Raw genomic sequence first — 22,819 nt, 5'->3', positions numbered from 1 at the left:
CTCTAGTTTCACAGTATTTTCTCAGTAGAGAAACTCTAGAGAATAAAGTTTCCCTGAAGAATACTAATCCTCAATACAGGAAAAAGAAGCAGAAGTAAAATATACAAGTTTAATTCAAAGATGTGGAAAAGAGAGAATTCTGAGAAAAAAAGTTTAAAGAAAAATATGGAATTAAAGTCAAAAAGTACAGGAGAAGATAAAAATGAAGATTGTGATAAAAATGAAGTTCTGGAGCTGATTAATTCTCAGACTCCTTTTCAAATCATAGAGTCATGCTATAGCTCAGGTTGGAAGGGACCTCTGGAGTTCATCTAGTCGAACACCCTGCTCAGTGCAGGGCTGACTCTGAGGTCAGGGCATGTTGCTCAGGACCCTGTTCCATCAGGTGTGGAATATCTCCAAGAATGAACTCCACACCCTCTCTGAGCAGCCTGCTCCAGTGCCTCACCACCCTCATCGTGAAAACGCAAGCTCTTTTATGGAGGCACTTTTTAAAACTCATTAACATCTCAGTAACTCAGGCTCCTAAAGTTTTGTCATTCAGACGTGGCCTATGTTGAATATTTTCATTATCTCTCAAGCTATCTCCCGAACCTCTCAAACAGTGTCTCTCAGGCCTTACCTTTGAAGCAGGTGGAAGTCTTGCTTCTATTCTTCCTGGCTCCCCTGTTGTGTTGAAATTCCCTCATGTTGACTTCCTGATTCTCTTTTACATTAAGGTCCTTTCATACCATTTTTGCATTTTTAAGAGCTTCTTTAGTTTATACCCAATTCAGTTCTCCTGTATGTAGTCAGAACAGTGGAACATAACAAAAAAAAAGATAAAAAAACTTGATGACTAAAACTTTTTTCTCTTTTAAGTGTGAGTATATTGGCAAATTTTGCACTGAGTGTAGAGAGGACTACAGGAAACTTTAATGCTCATTTAGGGCTTTGTAAAATTGTTCAGCTCTTATCAATCTTCCATTTACTTAACAAATTTTTTTTGCTTTTATTTAGAATTTATGATCATTTTAAAGTACAGGATAATATGGTCATAAATGATTTTTAGCATCACATTGTGTTTCACTTCAGATATCAGGGACTAACAGTCCGTTACAGGAAGAAGAAAATGCACTAAATATCTCAGAAGTGGCACTGAAAGGATCAATACTGGTTGGACAGAGAAGACACTCAACTCGAAAAAGCATAAAAAGGTTCAGAACACAGAATGATGAACTTGATGCAAAAACTGTGCAGCCTGTGAGTGTCTCTGTATCCTTACCTGCATGTGTTTTCCATAACTAATAGGATAAAAAGAAAAGATGATCCTCCTCAAGGGAGAGTAACTTTACAATAAAATGTGCAAAGATAGCCTACATGTCTGGTTAAATACTCATAAAATGACAAGATCACACAAAAAGATTTCTCTTTGGAAACCGTTTTTTCCCCCGAAGCTAAAATGAATTTTGTTGTGATATTTGAAATCATTTAATTGTATACTACTATGAGACAGAATTACTTAAGTATGGAAATAGCCTAAGCAAGCAAAATAATTCATTTAATTATAGAACAAAACCAAACCAGGTAAGTTTTTTGCTGTTCATTGTCTAAAATGTGTTTGTATTGGCAAACATGGAATATGGGAGCAGGGAACAGACTACACAGATTATACATGCCCTCCATATCTTTCAATACATCAAATTTATCATGATGGAATCCTTTTATTCTAGGATAATGATGTGCCTCCAGTTTCATTTTTTAAAATTATGGAGTTGAATAAAACTGAATGGCCTTACTTTGTTCTTGGAACCTTATGTGCAATTATCAACGGGGCCTTGCAACCTGTATTTTCAGTCATAATTTCAGACGTTATAGGGGTAAGTATAAAACAGAGAAGTAAAAGCCTGCGTTGTATGCTTTACCCTTTGTCATTGTTTCCCAACTACCTTGAATGGGTTTATGATAAACCAGTTTTTTTTTTTTTCAATTTTTACTTTTAACTACACAGCAAAGACTACACTGCAGACTAAACAGTGTCCTGCATTGCAAAGGTGAGGAATGGCTGAAGACCCTTGCAATGGAGAACACAGAATTTCTGCATGAAGACTCACAGAGGAGTGATGCAAAATGCACATCTCTGTCTTCGAGCAGATCAGCTTACTGACGCTGAAGTGAGGAGGGGTTCTGCTGTGACTTCTCTCAGTCCAGGCCACCTTCATCCCCTTTGTGGAAGACAGTGGCATTGGTCCCGTTAGCATGAGCAGCACAGGTGTAGATGATCGTCCTTGTGATGTCATCCCCACCTGTGCTCCACAATAACCTTTCTGAGAAAGAATGATGTGAATCAAGGCAAAGCAAAAGCCACTAGATGAAATGGACATTAAGACAACACTTCCCAGTAAGCTTTTCAGTGTAGAGAGCATTGTTGTAAACCTGCATTTATACTGTTAGAAAATGAAGTTACGTTTTCTACCACCAGGCATCGGTGCGAATTTTCAAAGTAAATAGTTTTGTTGGAACACACAATTTGATTGTAAAAGTATTAATACTGATACAAAATTTTAATTGCAGGAGAGAGAGAAAGTGGGTGTAAGATTACAAGTATGTATTTATGTGTGTCTATGCATACATATGCCATATGACACTCACCTGGCTTGTCAGGAAAGGCTATTTGTTCATGTTACTTGGATGGGATGTAGAAGACAAAGATTACTTTATCTATCTGCTGCAGGAACCTGAATCAGTTTAGGAACAAATACAGTTCTGGAAGCTGAACATGTTTTGATTGCTCTGGGATGAGGTGCCCTGTCTTATTTTCTCATGTTTTTCTCAGTTTCACTGCACAGCAAGAAAAAGGAAAAAATGCAAATGTTGCAAGGGCTGCACTTACTGGAGGATTTTTCACAGCCAGTCTAGCTGTGGTCTATAAAACAACAGATACTGGAATGACCTATCTTAAATTATTTTTTACTTGTATGTGAGGTGTTGCCTACTAAGAAACTGCTTGCAAGAAGAGTATTATGGCATTTTTATACTTCAGCTTTTAATGCAAACAGCAACAGGAAACATCCCTGAGGGATGGGGAATACACTACGCAGTTGCAGTCTTTCGATGGCTGTCCCCAAATTGATTCAACATGGAAAATAATCTGTCAAAGGGCAGAAGATATATATTGGAAAAAGAATTTTGAAGACTTCAGAGTTGCCTCAGCCTTGTGCAGGTGTAAATTCCAATTATAATTTACTGGTGTAGGTTTGCTCACTGACCTATGTTACTGATTTTATCTTCCTAAAATACAAACGACGTCTTCATTCATAAGAACATGTAAAATGACCTCAGAGCTGTAAACTTCAAAGAGAAAAAAAAATCTTAGCCTGAAAAAAATGCATTTTTTATCACTTTAAGTATAAGTAATGCATGTAGCATGCCTGTGAAAGATTACAGGGGAAATTTTTGCACTATAAGTTAATAAAATTCACTTTCTGAATTTTCTCTTATAGATGTTTGTAGAAAAAGGAGAAATTGCAATCAGGAAGACAAATAACATGTATTCACTGCTGTTTTTAGGTTTCGGGATAATTTCTTTTTTCACTTTTTTTCTTCAGGTAAGTTTATGTTACTGTAATTGCCTTTGAGACACTATATCTCAACTGTTTTAAGTTCCCAGTGCCTTAGCGTCAAGCAATACAGAAGGAAAAAAGATTGTTGATGAATTTTCACTACCAGGTGAGTTCAAAGTGTAGTAAGAGGTTTCGAGTATGTTCTATGATCCCAACCCACCAGCAAAGAAAAGTTTGGCCATAAAGCCTACCTTAGATCATAGCCTATGGAGGAAAAGCCAAGATCATTTTAGGCTCAGTAATAATATAGTAGTAATGATAATACTGTAACAACCTTGATAGCACAGGCTCAGCTCAGATTTTAACAGCACTGCTATCTTTAAGTAAATGGTTGCCTCACCACCTCCTCTGAGCTCCATGCAATAGTGCTGTCAGCATCTGACTTGGTTACATTGAAACTACCTTGCATGTATCTACATAAACTGCACTCAATCCCTTGGTTTTCTAAGAGAACATACCGAAAATAACTGGGAAAGACTGCTTAATTTAATATTAGTCACAGTTCCATACCAGGAAGGTTCAATAATATCTCAAATTGTCTCATTTCTCTATGGTATTCATCCTTCAATTTGTACTACCTCAAATATTTTTGACCACATTTTCTAAAACAGACCATAAATTCACAGTTACATGTGAGTGTTCACAATAGCAGGCATGTTTGCCAGCACATGGAATTACATATATTGTGGGCAAACTGCCATGTTCACACATAAATCACTTCATTTGCTACGTGAATTGATGCATATCTCATTTACATGCACAAATCCCTTTAGTCATTCCTCAGCTACTTGTATCAGTCTTGCCCACCCTTGCCCACCATCTTTCTACCTTCAGTCCTGATGCCGCTAACACGATCCAGTGCCTTTTCTAATGTAACCTGCAGCCCTTGCCCCCTCTTGAGGCAGAACCAGCTTCAAAACTCCTATGATGTCCTTGGAATAGAAACATTTTGATGGTATGGCATTATGGATATTTCTCCATTAAAATGTGTCTGCCTGAAATAATGTATCCTGTACATATTTCTTTCCTTTCTCATTCCTGTGTAGTCTGATTCTGTATCACCCTGGCCCTGGCCCTGGCCCTGGCCCAGCAGTGGTAGACACCAGTAAATCTCTCTGCACACATCAAGCTGTCTTGTAGCCAGTGAGGGTTTGCACAGGTTCAGAGGCTTCTCCTACAAAATAAGTAGTAGTACTATAGTTTTTTGGCCGTAAACTCTTAAAGAGAGGGAAAACTCTGATAGTTGTGCAGTGCCTAAAACAAATATGGGGCCTTACTTGTGAACTGTGATGTGACTAATTTGAGGTTGAGATCAGGTGTGATAAAAAATATCCTCCAATTAAATTAGTGTTTGATAGGGCTTAAAGTCTGTTAGTGAAACATTATATATACTTTTTCTTAAAAATGAATGCCTCAGTTACAGCCCAAATATTTTTTACTTAGTAATGTGTTTTTTAATATCATATGTAGATAGTGACATAACTGTTTATCTGATAAAGACAAAACCTGTAATGAAGTAATTAAGGTTTTTTTTTTTTTCTCAAACAGGGTTTCACATTTGGTAAAGCTGGAGAAATCCTTACTATGAGGCTTCGCTCCATGGCATTTAGAGCAATTCTTAGACAGGTAAAAGCATTATATATATTTAGTTTTCTAGAGGTTTAGAAATGCTTTTTTATGTAGATAGCATAAATTACCTTTATGTTTAGTTAACTAGTCGTGCTGTGATCATATCACAGAATCACAGAATGGCCGAGGCTGGAAGGGACCTCTGGAGATCATCCAGTCCAACCCCCCTGCTCAACCAGGGTCACCTACAGCACATTGCCCAGGATTGTGTCCAGATGGCTTGGGAATATCTCCAGCGAAGGAGACTCCACAGCCTCTCTGGGCAACCTGCTCCAGGGCTCCGTCACCCTCACAGGAAAGAGGCTTTTCCTCATGTTCAGACAGATCTTCCTGTGTTTCCGTTTGTGCCCGTTGCCTCTCGTCCCATTGCTGGGCACCCCGGAGAAGAGGCTGGCCTCATCCTCTTGACACTCTCCCTTCAGATACTTGTATGCATTGATGAGATCGCCTCTCAGTCTTCTCTTCTCCAGGCTAAACATCTATAAAGATATCTATAAAGATATCACACTGATTTCTTTAGCTCAGCTTAGAGACTGACTGGGCTAAATCATCACAACAGATATAACTAGGTATTTTAAATGGTTTTGAAACCTTTTTATTGATTTAACTACTAAGGGCCGTCTTAAAACCAGAGTAAGAAAGCTCAAAGGTGAGCGCTGTGTTTTTTTAGATAAATCAGAGCAGCTTTGAACTGGGGAGCAAGGAGAGCAAGCTCTACTCTAAGAGACTGCATCTGATGTTCAGAGCTGCCTTCGCAGTCAGATAACCCACGTACAGGCTAGGATCCACAAATTATTGCTAGAGATGCTTATAAGACCTGGATATCTGACTAGCTGCATTCATTAAACTGCTGGCTTATCCTTTGCAGCAGGCACAGTGTCAAAGAAAGTCATCGTAGCGGTCGGGGGCAGAAACAGGACTCTGTGATGTCAGTAGAAGTACGGAATGAACTCTTTAAACTAAGCAGCCTGAAATCCAAGTGCAACAGTCTCTAGCTGCTAAGCGTTGAGGCGGATGAAAAGGATCCTAGCTGTCTGCATAGCTAGCCTTATCGCCATCTTTCACTTGTGAGGCAAGAGTAACTCAAATGCTTGGGTGACACCAGCTGTAGTATTGCAGCTGCTTCCTATAAAGATATGCTAAGAGTAAAGGATCTATCAGGCTCTTCCCCCTAGTGAGATGCACCTTTTAAGAGCACCCCAAACCTTGCCTTATAATGTATATGTGTACCACACAGGAGTGTGTTCTGTAATAGCTGCTTCCTGGAGCTGGCGGTGAGCTGGTCTGGTTCATTGCCGTGTTGTGTAATGTAACAGTGCAAACTGGTGTACTCTTTCCTGGAAGATAAAGCCTGCATTGGTAGCACTGCAGATTCAACAGCACTTACACTTCTTAGGTTAGCATTTCGAGAACTAAGTCAGGTATTTTTGCCCCTCTTTTGCTGCTGCTAGCACCCTTACTAGTTGTTTCTCCTATTAATTTTTTTTTTTAGCTCACTAAGTATTTTAAGGCAATTTCGGCATGCAATATCTCATTATTAATCCACAGCATAAATTCAAGCCTTCCCTGGATTTATATTAAATCTTCTTTCCGGCTGACCCAGCTGTAAATGGGCACATGATGCTTGACACAGCAGAAATCAAAACAACAGTGAGAGCCAAGACACACAACTTCCTTGTATTTCACTAGCTACAGAAAGTGGCATATTCTGACCGTGCTAGTCTACACATCAGCAAGTCTGAGATTAAAAAGGGTCCTTCTAAACAGGCAAAACTCCTCTGCTTCTTTATACCATTCAGCTGAACGAACTCTTTCCTGGTTTCTGCAGAGGGTCATTTCCTCTTTGAGAAGTTCTCAGAGCCTAGGCCAGCTGGTGAAGGATCAGCTCCCCATCCGTTTAACCCCTTTCACCAGGGGCCTAGATGAACCTACTTTTAGGTTTATATGGGAAGGGATTATAGGTCACCTCCAAAGAGCAGGAGTCCACCTTGGAAAGCTGAGTTCCCTGAGACTCTTGTGACTAGCCTGGGAGAAAAGTGAGGTTTCTAAAGCCCCTGCTGAATTTGAACAGATCCCTGGCAGAAGGGCCCAAAGGACTCTAAATGTAACAGAGAGTTAAATAACTTCTGCCCACCCTTCCCAAACACCCAAGCAATTAAAACATTGCCTGTTTGTTAATGTCTAAGGGTTATGCTTTTAAACACTAATAGTCAAGAAATATAAAAGCTCTTACAGTAACTTAAACAAATGTTATTACACAAAAATACCATGCTGCTGCTAAGGATTATGCATGTATAAGGTAATACAAGTAAACAGGTTGTGTCATGATAAAGACCTTTTGGTTTTGATATATGGCAAGTCTGGAAGAAAGTTAGAATGAATATTTTATTTTTACTTTCTCATTTTAAAGATGATGCAGTATTGCTTTAGATTTAATTCAGACATTTTAATTTTCAAAGTGCTTTAAAGTCATTGATCCCTTTGACCAATTAATTCAAACTGTTAATGAGATACAAAAGTATGTGACTGACAAGATTTTTTTACCCTGAAAACAGTGTCTTCTAGATTGGGAAGAGGTAGTCTTGAGTAATCTCCCAGCACTGCATAATCATTTTATATATGTCATCTCAGATACCACAGAGATTTGACAGCAAGACTCAAACATTCAGAACACTTACAAGTTTTCATAGACTTACAGATTTCACAGTACTTGTAACTGACAGAGAATCTAGATGCATTATTTAGCTATATAACAGAAGAAATTATATTGTTTTGTTAGTAGTCTTTGCACATGCATATTATACATTCAAGGAATTGTCTTTAAAGCGGCAGATTCCTTGATATCGCTGTTTAGTGAGAACTTGACCATCAGAAATAAACAATGTTAAGTTCATAAGCAAAGGTACCTTCTACAGATACATTTAATATGTGATAGTGTGTTGGTGTTCGGGTTAATACACAAAGGGCATACAGATGGTTAACACAACTTACTTAGAATTTTGTGTTCCCATGTTTTTATTGCAACTCTAAGTCTATTGGATTTAAGGTTACATCTTAAGAAGTAAAACATTGCATCACATGTGCCATTTACTTGTAATCCAAAGTGATTAAGTCCTCTTATGTAGCCTAATTAGGTGATACGCAAACTACAGTTTTTAAGATCATAATAAGTGTTTTCCATCTTGTAGGAGATCAGCTGGTTTGATGATCCTAAAAATAGCACTGGGGCATTAATTACAAGACTTGCTAATGATGCCTCACAAGTAAAAGGAGTAAGTAACACGCACTGGCATTTTTTCATATATGCTTTAGTGCAGGGTAAAGTTACGGACTGGATTTGATAGGTACAAACCTTGCACATGCTGCCCTCTGGAAACTGTTGTAATGTATCAAAAAGTGTTGGATGTGTTTGGTACCACACAAAAATTTAATATGATAATAGTAGATAAGATATATACGTATATATATTTGCAGTATACTATTGTAGTAAAGCTTTTAGTTCATGCAACTTTACTAGTGTTCAGTAGTGTACTAGTATAAAAGAGTCACCCAAGGAGTCTGTCTATTTAAAGTTATTTATCCAGCCTGCTTAGATGTCTAGATAGCATTGTGTTTCCAAGCTAAATGTTCCAGCTCAACAAAATGCTTAAGCATATACCTCAAAACGAGGATTACTCCCATTGCATCACTGAGTCTGTTCACATGTTAAATGTTACCAGTGGTCAGAGAGAAAAAATGGTCATCTCAGACTCCAAGTTAGGCAATGTCATATTTCAAGAGATCTGGCACATTTGAAGACACAGTTCTAAGTCTAAAAATGAGAAATTTCTGAAATCCTATAATTTTTTGAGCAAAACCCAGGAACAAGTACTATATGTCTGAGTGAACAGATGGAAAGAGGGGAGGGAAGATACAGAAGATCTGAGGGAATGATCTGTACAGTACAGTAGAGTAGTTTTTCAAAAGATAAAATAAAACTTTCAATTCTGCAGAATATTTATAGTAAACTAAGTGTTTTCAGATATCCTCTGGGGAATAAATCCTAATGGTCTAGGTGACCAATAATTTCTGTCTAGTTTTCATGTTATCACTCTACATAAAATAATTTGCAATGATTCCTTTTTTTTCCAGGCTACAGGTTCTAGACTGGCGTTAATTGCCCAAAATGTGGCTAATCTTGGGACTGGAATTGTTTTGTCATTGATCTACGGCTGGCAACTGACTCTTCTGCTTTTAGCCATTGTGCCAATTATTGCTGTAACCGGAATGATTCAAATGAAGATGCTTGCTGGACATGCAAAAAAAGATAAGAGGGAACTGGAAATTGCTGGAAAGGTGAGTTCAGTAAAATTTAATCTATTCTTATTTCTTCCTACACAGTGTGGCTTAATAAGGACATTGGCAGTGGGTCAAGAATATCTTACTTCTAAAAGAAGTCGAACTCTGCATTTTGGTATTGTTCTGATCAAATGGTAATATATTGTGAATAAAGCTGAACATTGAGAACTTGTATTATTAATTTATGCTCTAGCATCCAGAGTGTACTAAGCATCTTAAAAGCCGTGGGTCCCTCATGCCTATCCCAAGCCTGTGTTTGTGTTCCCTATTCTTTCCCAGCACTTCACCTTTTATGTTTTCTTTCATTTCTGTCTCAACTTGTTTCCTTTCAAAGTCTCCTCTCTTCTACCTGTCACATCTTCTCATTCTCTCATCTTCCATTTGTCTGCAGACTCAGTATAAAAGGCTCAGTATATAAATCATCAGTAACAAGGATGCCTGAAAGTACCGCAGTGACTGTATAGCTGACTGTGCAGTATAGCTCCAATTCCTTGTGTTTTTGTTCCTTCCACTCTCAGATGGGAAGTGAAGCAAGAGTCTGGGAATCTGTTTCAAAGGAAACTGTGAGTGTGGGAGCAGAGAGGGTGTTACTTCATTTCATAACTTTGAGGACGACTATTTTCTCACTTCCCAAGGCCTGCTGTCTCAGGACAGACTGCGCTTTGTGAGGACTCTGTTTTGACACACATCAGTCAACACAGCAGCTGTATGATATTATCGTCCTGTCCTTTTCCTCTCTCCCACTATGCAGTGGTCAGTCTTGCAGAGAAGATACTTTTATCTAAGGAGTCCAGGCACAACAAATCTCATTCACAGTTTCCCTCTTTCCGTGGTCTATATTAGGAAAGTTTCTCAGGGGCATTTCTATCTCCCCAGGCTCATTAGAAAATATATTCATGTGTTTCCTCCTAGTCTTTTTCATACTAAAATAAAAAGAGGAGAAAAACGTCTTGTTTTTGCCTACCAGGCATTTTAGTATGAATTTATACGGCAATGATTCATTGTAAGGTCAAATCATAAGGCAGCTGTAGAATATTGTCCCCTGACATAGGTAAATGAGTGTTCTCTGATAATGTTTTTTCTTTGTGAAAATGTGGCTAATAATAGTCAGGGAATTCGGGAGATTTAACTAATCTTTTATTTATAACAAATTCTACAATAGCTTTGAGCCAAGGCTTATGATGGGATTTAAATTTAAGAAACAAGGTCTCACAACACGCCTTTGAAATAAGTATCCAGTATAATCATTGTATGATCTGGAAATAGACGTGAAAATTAGACACCTATTTTAACCATTAATTAATTAGCTATATATTCCTATTCTCTGACTTGTCTCTTATTCACAGTGTGGTTTTATGGACAGCTAATAAAGCAGCCAGTTAATTGTTTTGTATCTTGAGTATTATCAAAAGAATTATTAAAAAAGGTTCTTTGAGAATAATCTTGATTTCAGGGGCATATAAATATGTATTTGAATTGAACCCGTGCCACAAATTGCCTAGGAAGGAATGGCACCTTCATACAGTAGAGACAGAAAAAAACTATCGTCACAGGTAGGTTGTGCAGAGGCAATATAGCTAATAGTTACTGTATTTCATTCCTTCTTTATCAGCAGCAGAATTATCCATGCACTTAACTAATGGAGTCAGCTCCATTTGTACAAAAAAAGAGCCCACCATGCAGTGGGACAAATACTATTGAGGCCTTCTACGAAGGCGATAGGATTCCACAGTGTAAATATCTCTTATATTGGTGACAACACATGAGAAAGAATTCATCCTGAGTGCCAGGCCCTAGAGGACTTCCTAGACAATGGATAAAATACTTTTATTTTCTCTGCATTTTGAATTTTGGTTTACCAGATTCTTGGCCAAGACTACATCAACTGCAGCTATTAACAGAATTACTCACAATATTAACTAACTGTGAGCAAATCCCTTTGATATTTGGGCTCTGCATGTGATTTTTCCAAAGCATTGGGAGAATTAAGCCACGAGCTTCCACTAGTTTTCAGTTAAGATTTGATGCCTAGTATCATTTTGGAAACTATATTGGAAAACTTATGCTCACTATTTTATCTACTGTGGCAAAAGGAGAAGATTTTCCAGGTTACGAAATTAGTAGGACTTAGGTGCCAAGTTGCCACATGGGCCAGAAAAATCTTTCTGTACATTTTTAGGAGCGGCAGATGGTTTTGATTTTCTCCATTAGGTGTTTGAAAGATTCTTGATTTTCAGCAAAAGCTGAGAATAAATCGTGGGAAAGACAGTTTCTTTAAGGGTAGAGCTCAAAATCACTAATATGAAAATGTGAGCATATGTTTACACTGCAGTCATAAACGCGTTTGCAAATTATGTAGGCTTTTCAGTTCAGCCTGCCTGGGTGCCAGTAGCAAAGCAAGCTGGATGGCATAATCTTGACGACAGGTTATAGAAGTCCACTGGAAAATATACTCTCATTGCTGGCCTGTGCCAGCAATACTGCTATAATCCACGCTAACTGGATTATATTTAACAGCAACGTATCTACACATGTTGCAACTGCACTTTCAACAGTATTGATGACATATTCTGTTACTTCTGTTGCAATTATTCTAAGCTCTGTTCACCAAGTTGTGTTTAAAAGTTTGCATAGATCTTGCTTTTCTACTAAGGAACATGATCTCTTTGGTACAGATTGCTTCTGAAGCCATAGAAAATATTCGAACTGTTGTCACTTTGACTCAAGAAAGAAAATTTGAGTTTATGTATGGACAAAGTTTGCAAGCACCATACAGGTAATAAAATGCTTCTTAAAAAAATTTATTCAAATCTTTGTTTTTAAAATGAACGTAAATTTACACCAGCAGACTGAAAGACAATTCATCTTCTGTCAGTGTAGCATAAAATCTCCTATTCCAAACTCACCTTTAAGATAAAAATGTAGACTTTCTTCAGAGAAAGACAATCAGCAGGTAATATTCTTTGATTAAATGACATTTTTCTTTCAATGCTTTCATGATGCTATTATTATTAACTGCTGTAATTCTGGAAATGGAAACTTGTATTAAGTCTTATAAACAGGAATGCCAGTTTTTACATAAACGTTTTATGTAAGATTCATATTAAAATCAAGGAAATTTCCCAGGCAAGGAACCAAAAGAGTAGGCCTGCAGAGCAGTTTCAGTGTTTGTTCACTCTGCTATTGTATCAAAGCAGTATTACAGATGATGTGAAACCTCATAAATGTCATGGCTGATTTAAAGACTTAATCGAGAACAAAGGTTTGTTCTGTTGAAGTAATTACTGCTCTGTGGATATTCTAAAGTTATTAATGGTTTTCCTCATGTGTCAGTCAGTTGAAATTTGGAACTTGCAACTGCATTACAAATTTAAAAATAATTTCAATGGATGTATAAGGACAATATAAATTGAATATGCCTAATGAATTTAGGATTAGAGCAATTTCTTCTTCTCATCAGCTTCCCAATAGTCTCATCAGCTTTTGTAGACAGAGAGGAAAATAAAGTGTACAAGAATTATGACATCTAAATTATTGTACAATACTGGAGTTATAAATTTCTTTGAAATTATAGGAGACTTCACATTCTTGATTGCTACAACTGAAAGTACTGTATGGTTGTGATCATATTTCTTTCTGTGTTACAGAAATTCTGTAAAGAAGGCACATGTCTTTGGATTTACTTTTGCCTTTACACAAGCTATCATGTACTTTACTTATGCTGGGTGTTTTCGGTTTGGTGCCTATCTAGTGAGGAACGGACATATGCGGTTTAAAGATGTGCTTTTGTAAGTATCTCTTTCTTAGTTTCTTTTTGTCCATGTGGGAGAATATGCTTGATTTTGCTGGCAGTATCATGGAATCATGGAGCAGAGAACTGCAAAAGTAGCTAAATACTTACTTCTTTCTTCCATTCTTCACCCTTCCCTTCTCCCTCCTTCCTTACATTGTTACAAATCCAAAATAACTGATACTAGTGTTGCTGACTGCGTTTAGCCACATATAACAATTTTTAATCAGGATGCCTGGGGTATGAAGGAAAGCAAAATGAAGACAGGCAAAGCAAGGCTATTCCTTGTTTAATGGCCAACAAAGTTTCTTTAACAGAATCACAAGGCTTAGCTGTAGGGAGCATGGGCGGACAAGATTAATAGGTAAGTAAGTGCAGCAAGTGATGAGTGAAACTAAAGTGAGGAAATTACGATCCCTGAGGCGAGAGAGGTGGAGAGCAAGAGAGAGATGCAGCAAGCACCGAGTCTGGAAAATGCACAGACTGAGATGGCAAAACTTCTCTAAATGTTTGCAGTGAATTGTTGCCATTGTTCCCATCAGTTGGCACCTTTTCAATGTTTTCTTTCTTCCCTCCCTATCTCCAGCATCTAACCGAGTCCTTTCCTTGTCTTGCTGCAGCTGAAATCCCTGTCCATGTTTGCCAATAGTTATTTTGTCTCCCATGCACATCCCATGCACATCCCATTGGCTTCAGAACTTGCCACATTTGTGTAGAGCAAAAATGCTGCTGAAGCTAAAGCTGCTTCTTACCCTAATTGCACCAACTTCTTCTTGAATTCCTACATTAGCTCCCCTTCCTGTATGCGTTCAAGTGAACTCCTTCTCCTCGTGTGTTTCCTCTCCTCTCTTACTGTCCCTGGTTCATCCTAGACTTCATGCCTTCATCCCTTTGACCCCTCTTTCTCATCTCCCACTTTGCCTTTTGTTCCTGAACTCAAGGATTTAATTGCTCTGACACCAGAGATGTGCCTGGAAGACTGGGCCATTCAAAAGCAAACACTGAATGATGAGTTTTTCCATAAACCTCAGATAGCTCCACAGGTAATAACTTCTGTTTCATAGATGAAGGGAGTGAGCTGCCAGGAACTACATCTCTTACCACTTCTCATGCATTAAGAACGGAAACAGGAATCAACACATCCATTTCCAATAAACTTAGATAAGTGGCAAGGAGCAGAAACTTACAGTGTTACTTCCCCCCTCGCCCCCTCAACCAAATTTTGGGTTTCCTTAGTAAGGAAAAAAGTAACAAACTTTGCAGTAGACTTTTTTTTTAATCCTACTTCAGCCTTTACACAAAACTAATCATGAAATAGTTGTTTATCTGAAGCCCCAACTCTACCTATAAAAGCTGTCTGTGCCTGTGCCATATCATCAATATATTTTCCTCCTTTTTATTTTTACAGAGTTTTTTCAGCTATTGTGTTTGGCGCAATGGCATTAGGACAGAGCACTTCTTTCACTCCAGACTATGCCAAAGCCAGGATGTCGGCTGCTCACTTGTTTGTGCTCTTTGAAAGAACACCCTCCATAGATAGTTACAGCGAAGAAGGAGAGAAGCCTGTAAGTAAGCAGTGTTACGCACAGCGTAGTATAATTTATGCCCAGCATAGTATAATCTACTAATGTATTTCAAAGCTGTTTCTGTTTTTTAATTCTACTCACGTCATAACTGCTAAGAACAAGTACTGTGTGAGCCCATTCACAACTAACTGATCCAGCCACGCTGGGTCAAGTGTTGTTTTGTGTCTCCTTCTGCCAAGAGCCAGCAGAAATAGGATTAATGCAACAGAGACAGTTTTTCACGACTTTCATGCATGAAGATGCCTGAGCATGCAACTTGAACATATAACTAGGCCTCTGATATTTAACCTCAAATTTTTGAGGATTACCTTATTCACAAATTGTCAAAAATAAATTGTCGTGTACGTTAGTAACCAGTAATATATATAAGCATATCAGTACCCATGGCCTTTCATATGACAAAGAGGACAGAGCTTTGTTCCAGACAACCGTCACATTACATATAAATTATATGATTGTATGTATATAGTGAAGGAAACTAACTATGAAGTTTTATGGAGCGTCATAATTTGACATATTATGTTGATTGCTGATCTGCATGTATTTATATTTTTGTTTTATAAACACTCATTCATCTGAAATGTACATCTTGTGCAGGTATTATGTATATCCACTTTATAGTAAATTAATTAGAAAAAATCATACAGTAGACAAATTGATTTTGTGTGGGAACATCAAAAATAGTAGATTATTTTCAGTATCTTTAAGGGTGAAAATGAAAGAAATCAGCAATGAACATGTAAAGAATCAGAATCAGATCCTGATGAGGCAAATAGAAGTCAGCCACACAGAACTATTATTACTTTTGAAAATGTAATCTTATTTAACCGATTATGTAAAACAAAGTTGTTGTTAGAATTTATGTTAGCAGAATAGAATTCTAATTAAAATATGTTTGCAAAATTGAATGTTCATGATAGAATTTGTGTTCACACAATAGCTTTTCACTGCATAATTATTTCCTGAAATTAAAAAGCAGTTCTGATCCTTTGGTAAAATCCCAGTGATCACTTTTACAAATGCTCTTTATGCTGTTCTATGATCTGTTACATTATCCTAAAAAAATTGCCCTAACTCTACTATTTTAATCAGAAAATATTTGGTGGAAACATAACGTTCAAAGATGTGGCATTTAACTACCCAAGCCGACTAGAGGTTAAAGTGCTCCAAGGTTTGAATATTAAAGTAGAAAAAGGACAGACTCTGGCTCTTGTTGGTAGCAGTGGCTGTGGGAAGAGCACTATTGTTCAACTGCTTGAGAGATTTTATGATCCACTCAGCGGAGAAATGGTAAGTTGTTCCACATAAAAAGTGTAACTTACAGGTACATGCACAATCATCTACTTTATTAATATAATTTATTTTCTTTTTTTCTTCTAAGTGATCTCATTAAATGTTTGCTAATATATCTACTTGCTTTTTGTCAAGTTTGTGAAAGTCAAGAGTAGGAACACATGGATTTTCAATATTCCCTATATAGTCAGGGTGAAAGTAGAAAGAAAGTAATATTTATAAATTTTCCACACCATTTTAAATTACTAGAACAAGATCTATGGGAAGTAAGTTGCTACATCAGCCTGCTGAGGTTTCATTGAGTCACAGTAAGAACTAATTATTGGAAATCCATAAATATTTTCAGATAGAAAATTGGAGTTTAGGCTTAGTAATAGAAATCCTTTTCTATGTTACCTCCTAAAACTATTTGTTGAAGAGTACTCTCTTTATACTTTTAGTGCAGAACAGATTCTTTATAAAATATGCCCAAAAGCAAAGGATACAAATGCACACGCTTATTATAATTTAGGCATGTTATGTGTGTAATTTGCATATACAGGCTCTCTCACCTCATTTCTGTTCATTTTTATGATATATCAGTATTGTTTATCAACAAAATCTGGAACTTTAAGTCTAAAATTTAGACATTCAGACTCTTTACTCTGAAAAATTAATCACATCATTGTTTCTTATGAAACTCATTACTAAACTTCATCCCAAAGCCTATCCGCACAGGAGATATTAGGAAAACTAGGGCTAATCTCTAAAAGTAGGGGTGGGATTGCATACAAGTAGCAAACCTCTTGATGGATGACCCATTTTGAAAGTAGTGTCCTTGGTAAGCTGCAGTTTAATCTCCTAGTGATAGCTTGCTGTCCGGGTTGGTGGAACCATTTCAAAGAAGCATGCTCTGTGTGGTTTGTTGACCCATCCCACCCATCCCCTCACTGCAGATTTCCAAGTGAGATCATAATTAGTAACATGTCCACTGCAGCTGGAAAGAGATGAGCCTTAACCTTTCCCAATCCTTAATCTCTAGATCCTTCTCTCAAAAAGTAATTGAGATACATTAGATAGATGTTAGCTTGTTTGCGTACACAGCTATTGAAATACTTTATTTTTTGAGCTACTTTTTAAAGTATATGTGTTTTTATTGTTGCTGTATCTACATAGTAACTATATTCACATCCATCTACCACTATTAATAGCATATAAATATCATCAGTTTACACCATGAGCTCTTTTAGGTCAAGAAGTTATAGCTGCAAAGCTGCTCACATACAATATTCTTTCTGGTCTTGAACATGACACAGAAATGCTAGTGTTAGATATGGGCACTTTTGCATAGAGGAAGAAGAGTATTATACTGTGAAACTCTACTTTCAAGCCCTGGATCAAGTTTCAAAATTACTGCAGAGTTAGCTTATGGCTAGACTCCAGTAAAGCAGTTTTGCTTTTCCTGTTCCATCAGTTGCTCCATCAGCAGCACTAGTTAGGATAAACACTGAACTGATCCTGGAACTGGATCTAGAAGAAGACACAAATAAGAATTCAGATGAGAACACTTTTCAGAAGGGTTCGTTTTTAGTCAAGGAGGAGGATGAATTGTTGGTTCTAAGGTTCGAGTAATAGCATCATGAAAAACCTTAAGTGTAGTTTTAGCAGAATGAAAAGGAAGAAGAAACTGGCTAGTGTAGAGGGGAATTAGAAAAGGAGAACTCTAAACAACAACTGTAAGATGTTTGATACGTTTACAATGAACACCATTCAGCAAACAGATCTTAGTAGAAAAATGCATATGTGCTTCCCTTGAGTTGCCTAATTCTGTCCCCTAAATATGATAGCAATTATTGTAACTAATTGTCATTAATTAACAGTAATTCAGATACGTAGGAGTAAGTCCTTGCTGAATACTACATTTGGATGTTTTAAAGGGTATGTTCAAACTTACAGCTCTGTTGGTGGTAGTTCCACCAGACACTCCCAGGACTAGGAGAAGCTCTTGCAGTTTAAGCTCATTGTAGCTCTTGGGAGCAGCTACTACGTAATTATTGTTTTAAAGATGAGAACTTACTGTCTATCTTTCAAGTTGCCCTCACTTTCAAGGAAAAGGGATATAACAGAAGGTGCATTTTACATATGTGTCTCATTTTACATGAACAACTGGTAGCAGAGGACTCTTTTTTCCTGGTATACAAGGATAGTATCCCATTAGGGAGTTAGGGATTACTGCCCATTACTGTCCCCCATTACTGGTATTTGAGAAGCAAAGATATCTGACTTCCGGATCAGCAAAACCAGAGAGGGGATAAAGTTGCTAATTAAAGAAGTGATTGTACTATATGGTATAGATCTAATGGTTTCTGAAATAGATCTTTTTGTCACCAGCATAGTACCAAATGTCTCTGGTACAGCTAGCAAGATGGCAGAGAAAGTACATCTGTACCAACTATTTTTTTTTATTACGATAAAAAAGGAGTGGGGTGAAGGTGCAATACAATGGCTACATAGATCTGCAGTTTTTCAATGTTTATACAGACTTTTGGTGCTATTTTATTGATCACAAATGTGAGTAGGCTTTAGCACTCATCTCCTCCATCTCTCCTGCTGCATTAAGTGCATAACCCTACAGACTCACGGCGTGAAACGTCCTGAATGCCCTCTCTGCTACAGGCCTCAGTGCTGCTAGATTCAAAAAAAGCCCACTATAAAGTACTGTGTTTAAAATACATTATTTCTGACTTTGTAGCTCCTGGATGGCCAAAATGCAAAGACATTAAATATCCAGTGGCTGAGAGCGCAGATCGGTGTTGTCTCACAAGAACCAATCCTGTTTGACTGCTCTATTGCTGAAAACATTGCATATGGAGATAACAGCCGGGAGGTGCCACATGAGGAAATTGTTAATGCAGCAAAAGAAGCCAATATTCATTCCTTCATTGAATCACTACCAAAGGTAATTAGGCCCTCATTGCCAACTTGCAGCTGGAAAAAACAAACAAACAAACAAACAAACCATAGTGCCTATTCATGCTTTTCTAAGTAAGTACTTGGTGAAAGTGTTTCATTTTTTTTCCCCTGACTTACTGAATTAGTCACTGAAATTTGGGATTTTTTTTTTTAAATTACTTTGTCCTAGAAGATCACAAGGGCAAGTGGAAAACTAGGAGGTGATAGTGACTGTGGGCATTTACTCTTTTCCATTGCTGCAGATGCCTGAGTGGGATGGGTCCTCCTCTTTGTGGGGATAGTATCTGCAAAAAATTACCTAGCTGGTACTGGTACTCAGAGAAGTCATTTGAGATATGCTGCATGGAATAACAACAAACATGCAGAAAGTACTCAAAAGGACAGGTCCATTCTTTCACTTAAGGGGAAAATGTGAAGGCAGCCTGAGGAGCTATGTCCTTCTCCTTTTTTCAACACTCTACTCAGTCAGATGCATAATGTTGCACACAGAACTGGCTTGCAGAAGCAGGCAGAAATGCATCATCTTATCACTCCTTCCCTCTCGCACAGTCACTGTTATACCTATTGTTATCCTCTTCTAGCATCGGATTTGATAAGCTGAGTCTCCAATACAGTGGGTCCTTTTGCCATAAAATAAATAGCACCTTGGAGGGAAAAGCAGTTTCATGCTTTGTACATCAATTGGGAATAATTGGGATAGAGGAAAAAAAAACAGGAATTACGTGTTCTGTAATGTCCCTGCTGAGCAGCTGCTCACAGTGCTGAAGGTGAAGGCAGGCAAAAAAATCTTCCTAATGGCTGTTTGAATTGACTGGCTGAAGCTAATAGCCAATTGCCAGCTTACTCTGCTGGAAGATGTGGGCTAAGATAGATATTTCTGAGACTTAATAAATTCCCATAGGCCTAGGAGATTGGTGTTTTTTCACCTGTAAAGTCGCATTTCTTACATGAGACAGAGAGATACATTTGGTTACATAGTAGGTAATTAGGAAGTGTAACAAGCAAGGAGGAGTGCAGAGCTGGAAAAAATATCAAATTTCTCAAGTGCATTATGTGTTAGCTTTAAAATGTGGTCCAAGGAGACGTGATTTTGACTGTTTGTTTTAGAACTCATCCTAAATCATTCAGAATATCTCTCACTGGGCTGAGTTTTCTTCTTACAGTGACTTGGGCCGGTAAAAGAAAAAGGAAACTGCCTGGGCTGTTAGATGCTAAGCCAAGGCTGTTTGGGTTCATTCCTAGCAACATCACAGGCTTGTTAACTCACCGAGGGCCTGCCAGCTGGCTTCTTTGTGCCTTAGTCTCTCACCTGAAAACAAATGACACTGCCCTTTCTCAACATCACGTGGTGTGTTCTGCAAATAAATACACTGAGAATTTCGATTCTCAGCTCAGATACGCTCAACTAAGTACCTTAGTTGTGTGTATCATTGGTACCTAGGTAGTCCTTCAGAAGGGCACTGCCATAGAAGCATCCCTCAGCTGGAAATGCAGCTGAAACGTCATGCTCACCGTGATAAGGTCCAACTCCAGGTTTACACTTACGCTTACTTTCTGTATTTAGAAATATAATACCTGTGTGGGAGACAAAGGAACACAGCTCTCCGGTGGTCAAAAGCAACGTATTGCCATTGCCCGAGCTCTTGTGCGGCAGCCCCGAATTCTGCTGTTAGATGAAGCTACCTCTGCACTGGATGCAGAAAGTGAAAAGGTATCTTGGCTTCGCAAATGGGAACTGGGATTTACAACTTGGCGGGTCATGCTGCGGCTCACGTACTCACCCACGTTAAAACCCAAAGTTGGAAATATACGATTTTTATAAAAACAAATATCTGTATTTATTCCTTAGTTGCATAATGAGCCCAAACGTCTCTTATTCAAGAGTACAGGTGTTTTTGGATAGCAGTAGGAGTCACCTTAGGAAGCAGTGCAGAGGATGTGCCTCTGTGGTGGGAGCTTTCCAAGACTCCAAGTAATCAAAGGCCTGTTCAGGAAACTGTTCCCGCATGGGCAGTCCTACATTTTGACTTGCACTCTTTTAGAAGTTTGTGAGATAGTCACCTACATTTTGTGAATAGAGCAACGGCACAAAGGACAACAGGAGCATGGGACTTCAATAAAACGCAGGTTGTAGGGGAAAACCGGGACAGAAGTAGGGAAACACGTACCATTTCTAAGAGTTATGTACATGACCAATGCAGAACAAGTGTTTTGATATATACTTATACGAAAATATACCCTACAACCAAGAAGCTCTCTTTTTGTTAAAAACATCAACCTCCCTGGCCCAAAGATTCAGTATTTACCAAGTTCCTTTATAATTTTACTGCAGTTTGGCTTCTTTGTTATGGGCCTTTAAATCCCAAAACTTCAAGTGACTTTACATTAAAGAGTTTCAAACCTTCAGAGCCTAGAAAAAAAAAAGGGGGTGAAAAGTGTGAGGGTTGAAAGTGTGAGGGTGACCCAGCACACCACACTTAGTGCTCAGAAAATAGAAGACAAAATTATCCAGCATGTTGTTTGATTTTATCCCGATTTGACAATGGAGCAAATTGGTAGATTAAATCATAATTATTTAATGAGTGAACTTGAAACTTGGAGCACAATTGCTAGGGTATTTTCCACAGCGCTGAAAATGAGCAAGGAGCCAGCCCAATTTGTTCAGAGCTATTTCTAACAGTGACTAAGACCTGCCTGCAGGAGCAAGGAAAGCTCAGGCTGTGATGAAGGCTGTTTGACCTGACTCTGGGTGCAAATGAAAATGTGAACACAGGCACCCAGCAATTGCATTCTGTCCACATCCCCAGCGTAAAAACAGGGAACCAAACAGCCATCAGTGGTGACACATTTTCACTGTAGGCTGAATTTAAACTTTGGATGCTCAGAAGTTGTTCAGTTACTACCACCGAGGCCCTAGAAGCCTCACCTCTCTCATTGCTATATTACAAATTACTTCTCAGATGCTAGATTCTGTGCAGCTCGCTCCTGACAGGCAGTTTTGTTTTTTCTTAATTTGCCTTTTGGTTTGTTCATTGAACAGGTTGTCCAGGAAGCCCTGGATAAAGCCCGCGCGGGTCGCACCTGCATTGTGATAGCTCACCGCCTGTCCACCATCCAGAACGCTGACAAGATCGCAGTGGTCCAGAATGGCAAGATTGTAGAACAAGGGACTCATCAGCAACTCTTGGCTGAAAAAGGCATCTACTATTCGCTGGTCAATGTTCAAAGAGGGTCATTCAACGTATGATTAACAGGCAGGCTGGACAGTTGGTTCAGTATTTTGTATGTGACAGTGTTAAGGATGTTCAGTATTTTGGTTTTGGTAAAATTCTGTAAATAAGTTTCCTTAGCTCTTGTAACTAATAAAGGAAATGCACCTCAGTTATTTAAGAACCTAACCCTCGCTTTGAATGTTCTTCCACCAGCACAAATATTTGCTGTTGCTCAAATTAAAAATACACAGTGATCATGAGAAAGCTCAGTTGATTTATCAAGCTGCAAAGCGAGAGGACTGGGTGCTCAGGGCCCGTTGTGCCATACAGGGGCCCTGCAGCACCCAGCGCTGGGCAGAGCAGGGTGTCCGGTGCAAAGGGCTGTGTGTGAGGGGCTGAGGACAGGGACACTCTACA

The 22,819-nt window shown here is 38.4% G+C and overlaps 1 protein-coding gene across 1 annotated transcript in view; it reads left to right on the top strand.

Moving 5' to 3' along the window:
* The window catches only part of LOC104144102 (ATP-dependent translocase ABCB1-like), a 49,775-nt gene extending 27,189 nt beyond the window's left edge, over positions 1–22,586 (top strand). Inside the window, exons 16-28 of the mRNA XM_009674900.2 lie at positions 1,075–1,242; positions 1,713–1,859; positions 3,483–3,587; positions 5,151–5,228; positions 8,420–8,503; positions 9,363–9,566; positions 12,245–12,345; positions 13,217–13,357; positions 14,768–14,924; positions 16,038–16,235; positions 18,970–19,176; positions 20,755–20,901; positions 22,231–22,586. Of these exons, the coding sequence (XP_009673195.1) occupies positions 1,075–1,242; positions 1,713–1,859; positions 3,483–3,587; positions 5,151–5,228; positions 8,420–8,503; positions 9,363–9,566; positions 12,245–12,345; positions 13,217–13,357; positions 14,768–14,924; positions 16,038–16,235; positions 18,970–19,176; positions 20,755–20,901; positions 22,231–22,437 (1,944 nt within the window). The 3' untranslated portion in view covers positions 22,438–22,586. The remainder of the gene's footprint in view (positions 1–1,074; positions 1,243–1,712; positions 1,860–3,482; positions 3,588–5,150; positions 5,229–8,419; positions 8,504–9,362; positions 9,567–12,244; positions 12,346–13,216; positions 13,358–14,767; positions 14,925–16,037; positions 16,236–18,969; positions 19,177–20,754; positions 20,902–22,230) is intronic.
* The last annotated feature ends 233 nt before the right edge of the window (positions 22,587–22,819 follow it).

This window comes from Struthio camelus, chromosome 2 (genome assembly GCF_040807025.1).
Source record: "Struthio camelus isolate bStrCam1 chromosome 2, bStrCam1.hap1, whole genome shotgun sequence".
NCBI lineage: Eukaryota > Metazoa > Chordata > Aves > Struthioniformes > Struthionidae > Struthio > Struthio camelus.
The sequence above is the reverse complement of the archived record's forward strand: the minus strand, read 5'-3'. Positions and strand labels throughout refer to the sequence as shown.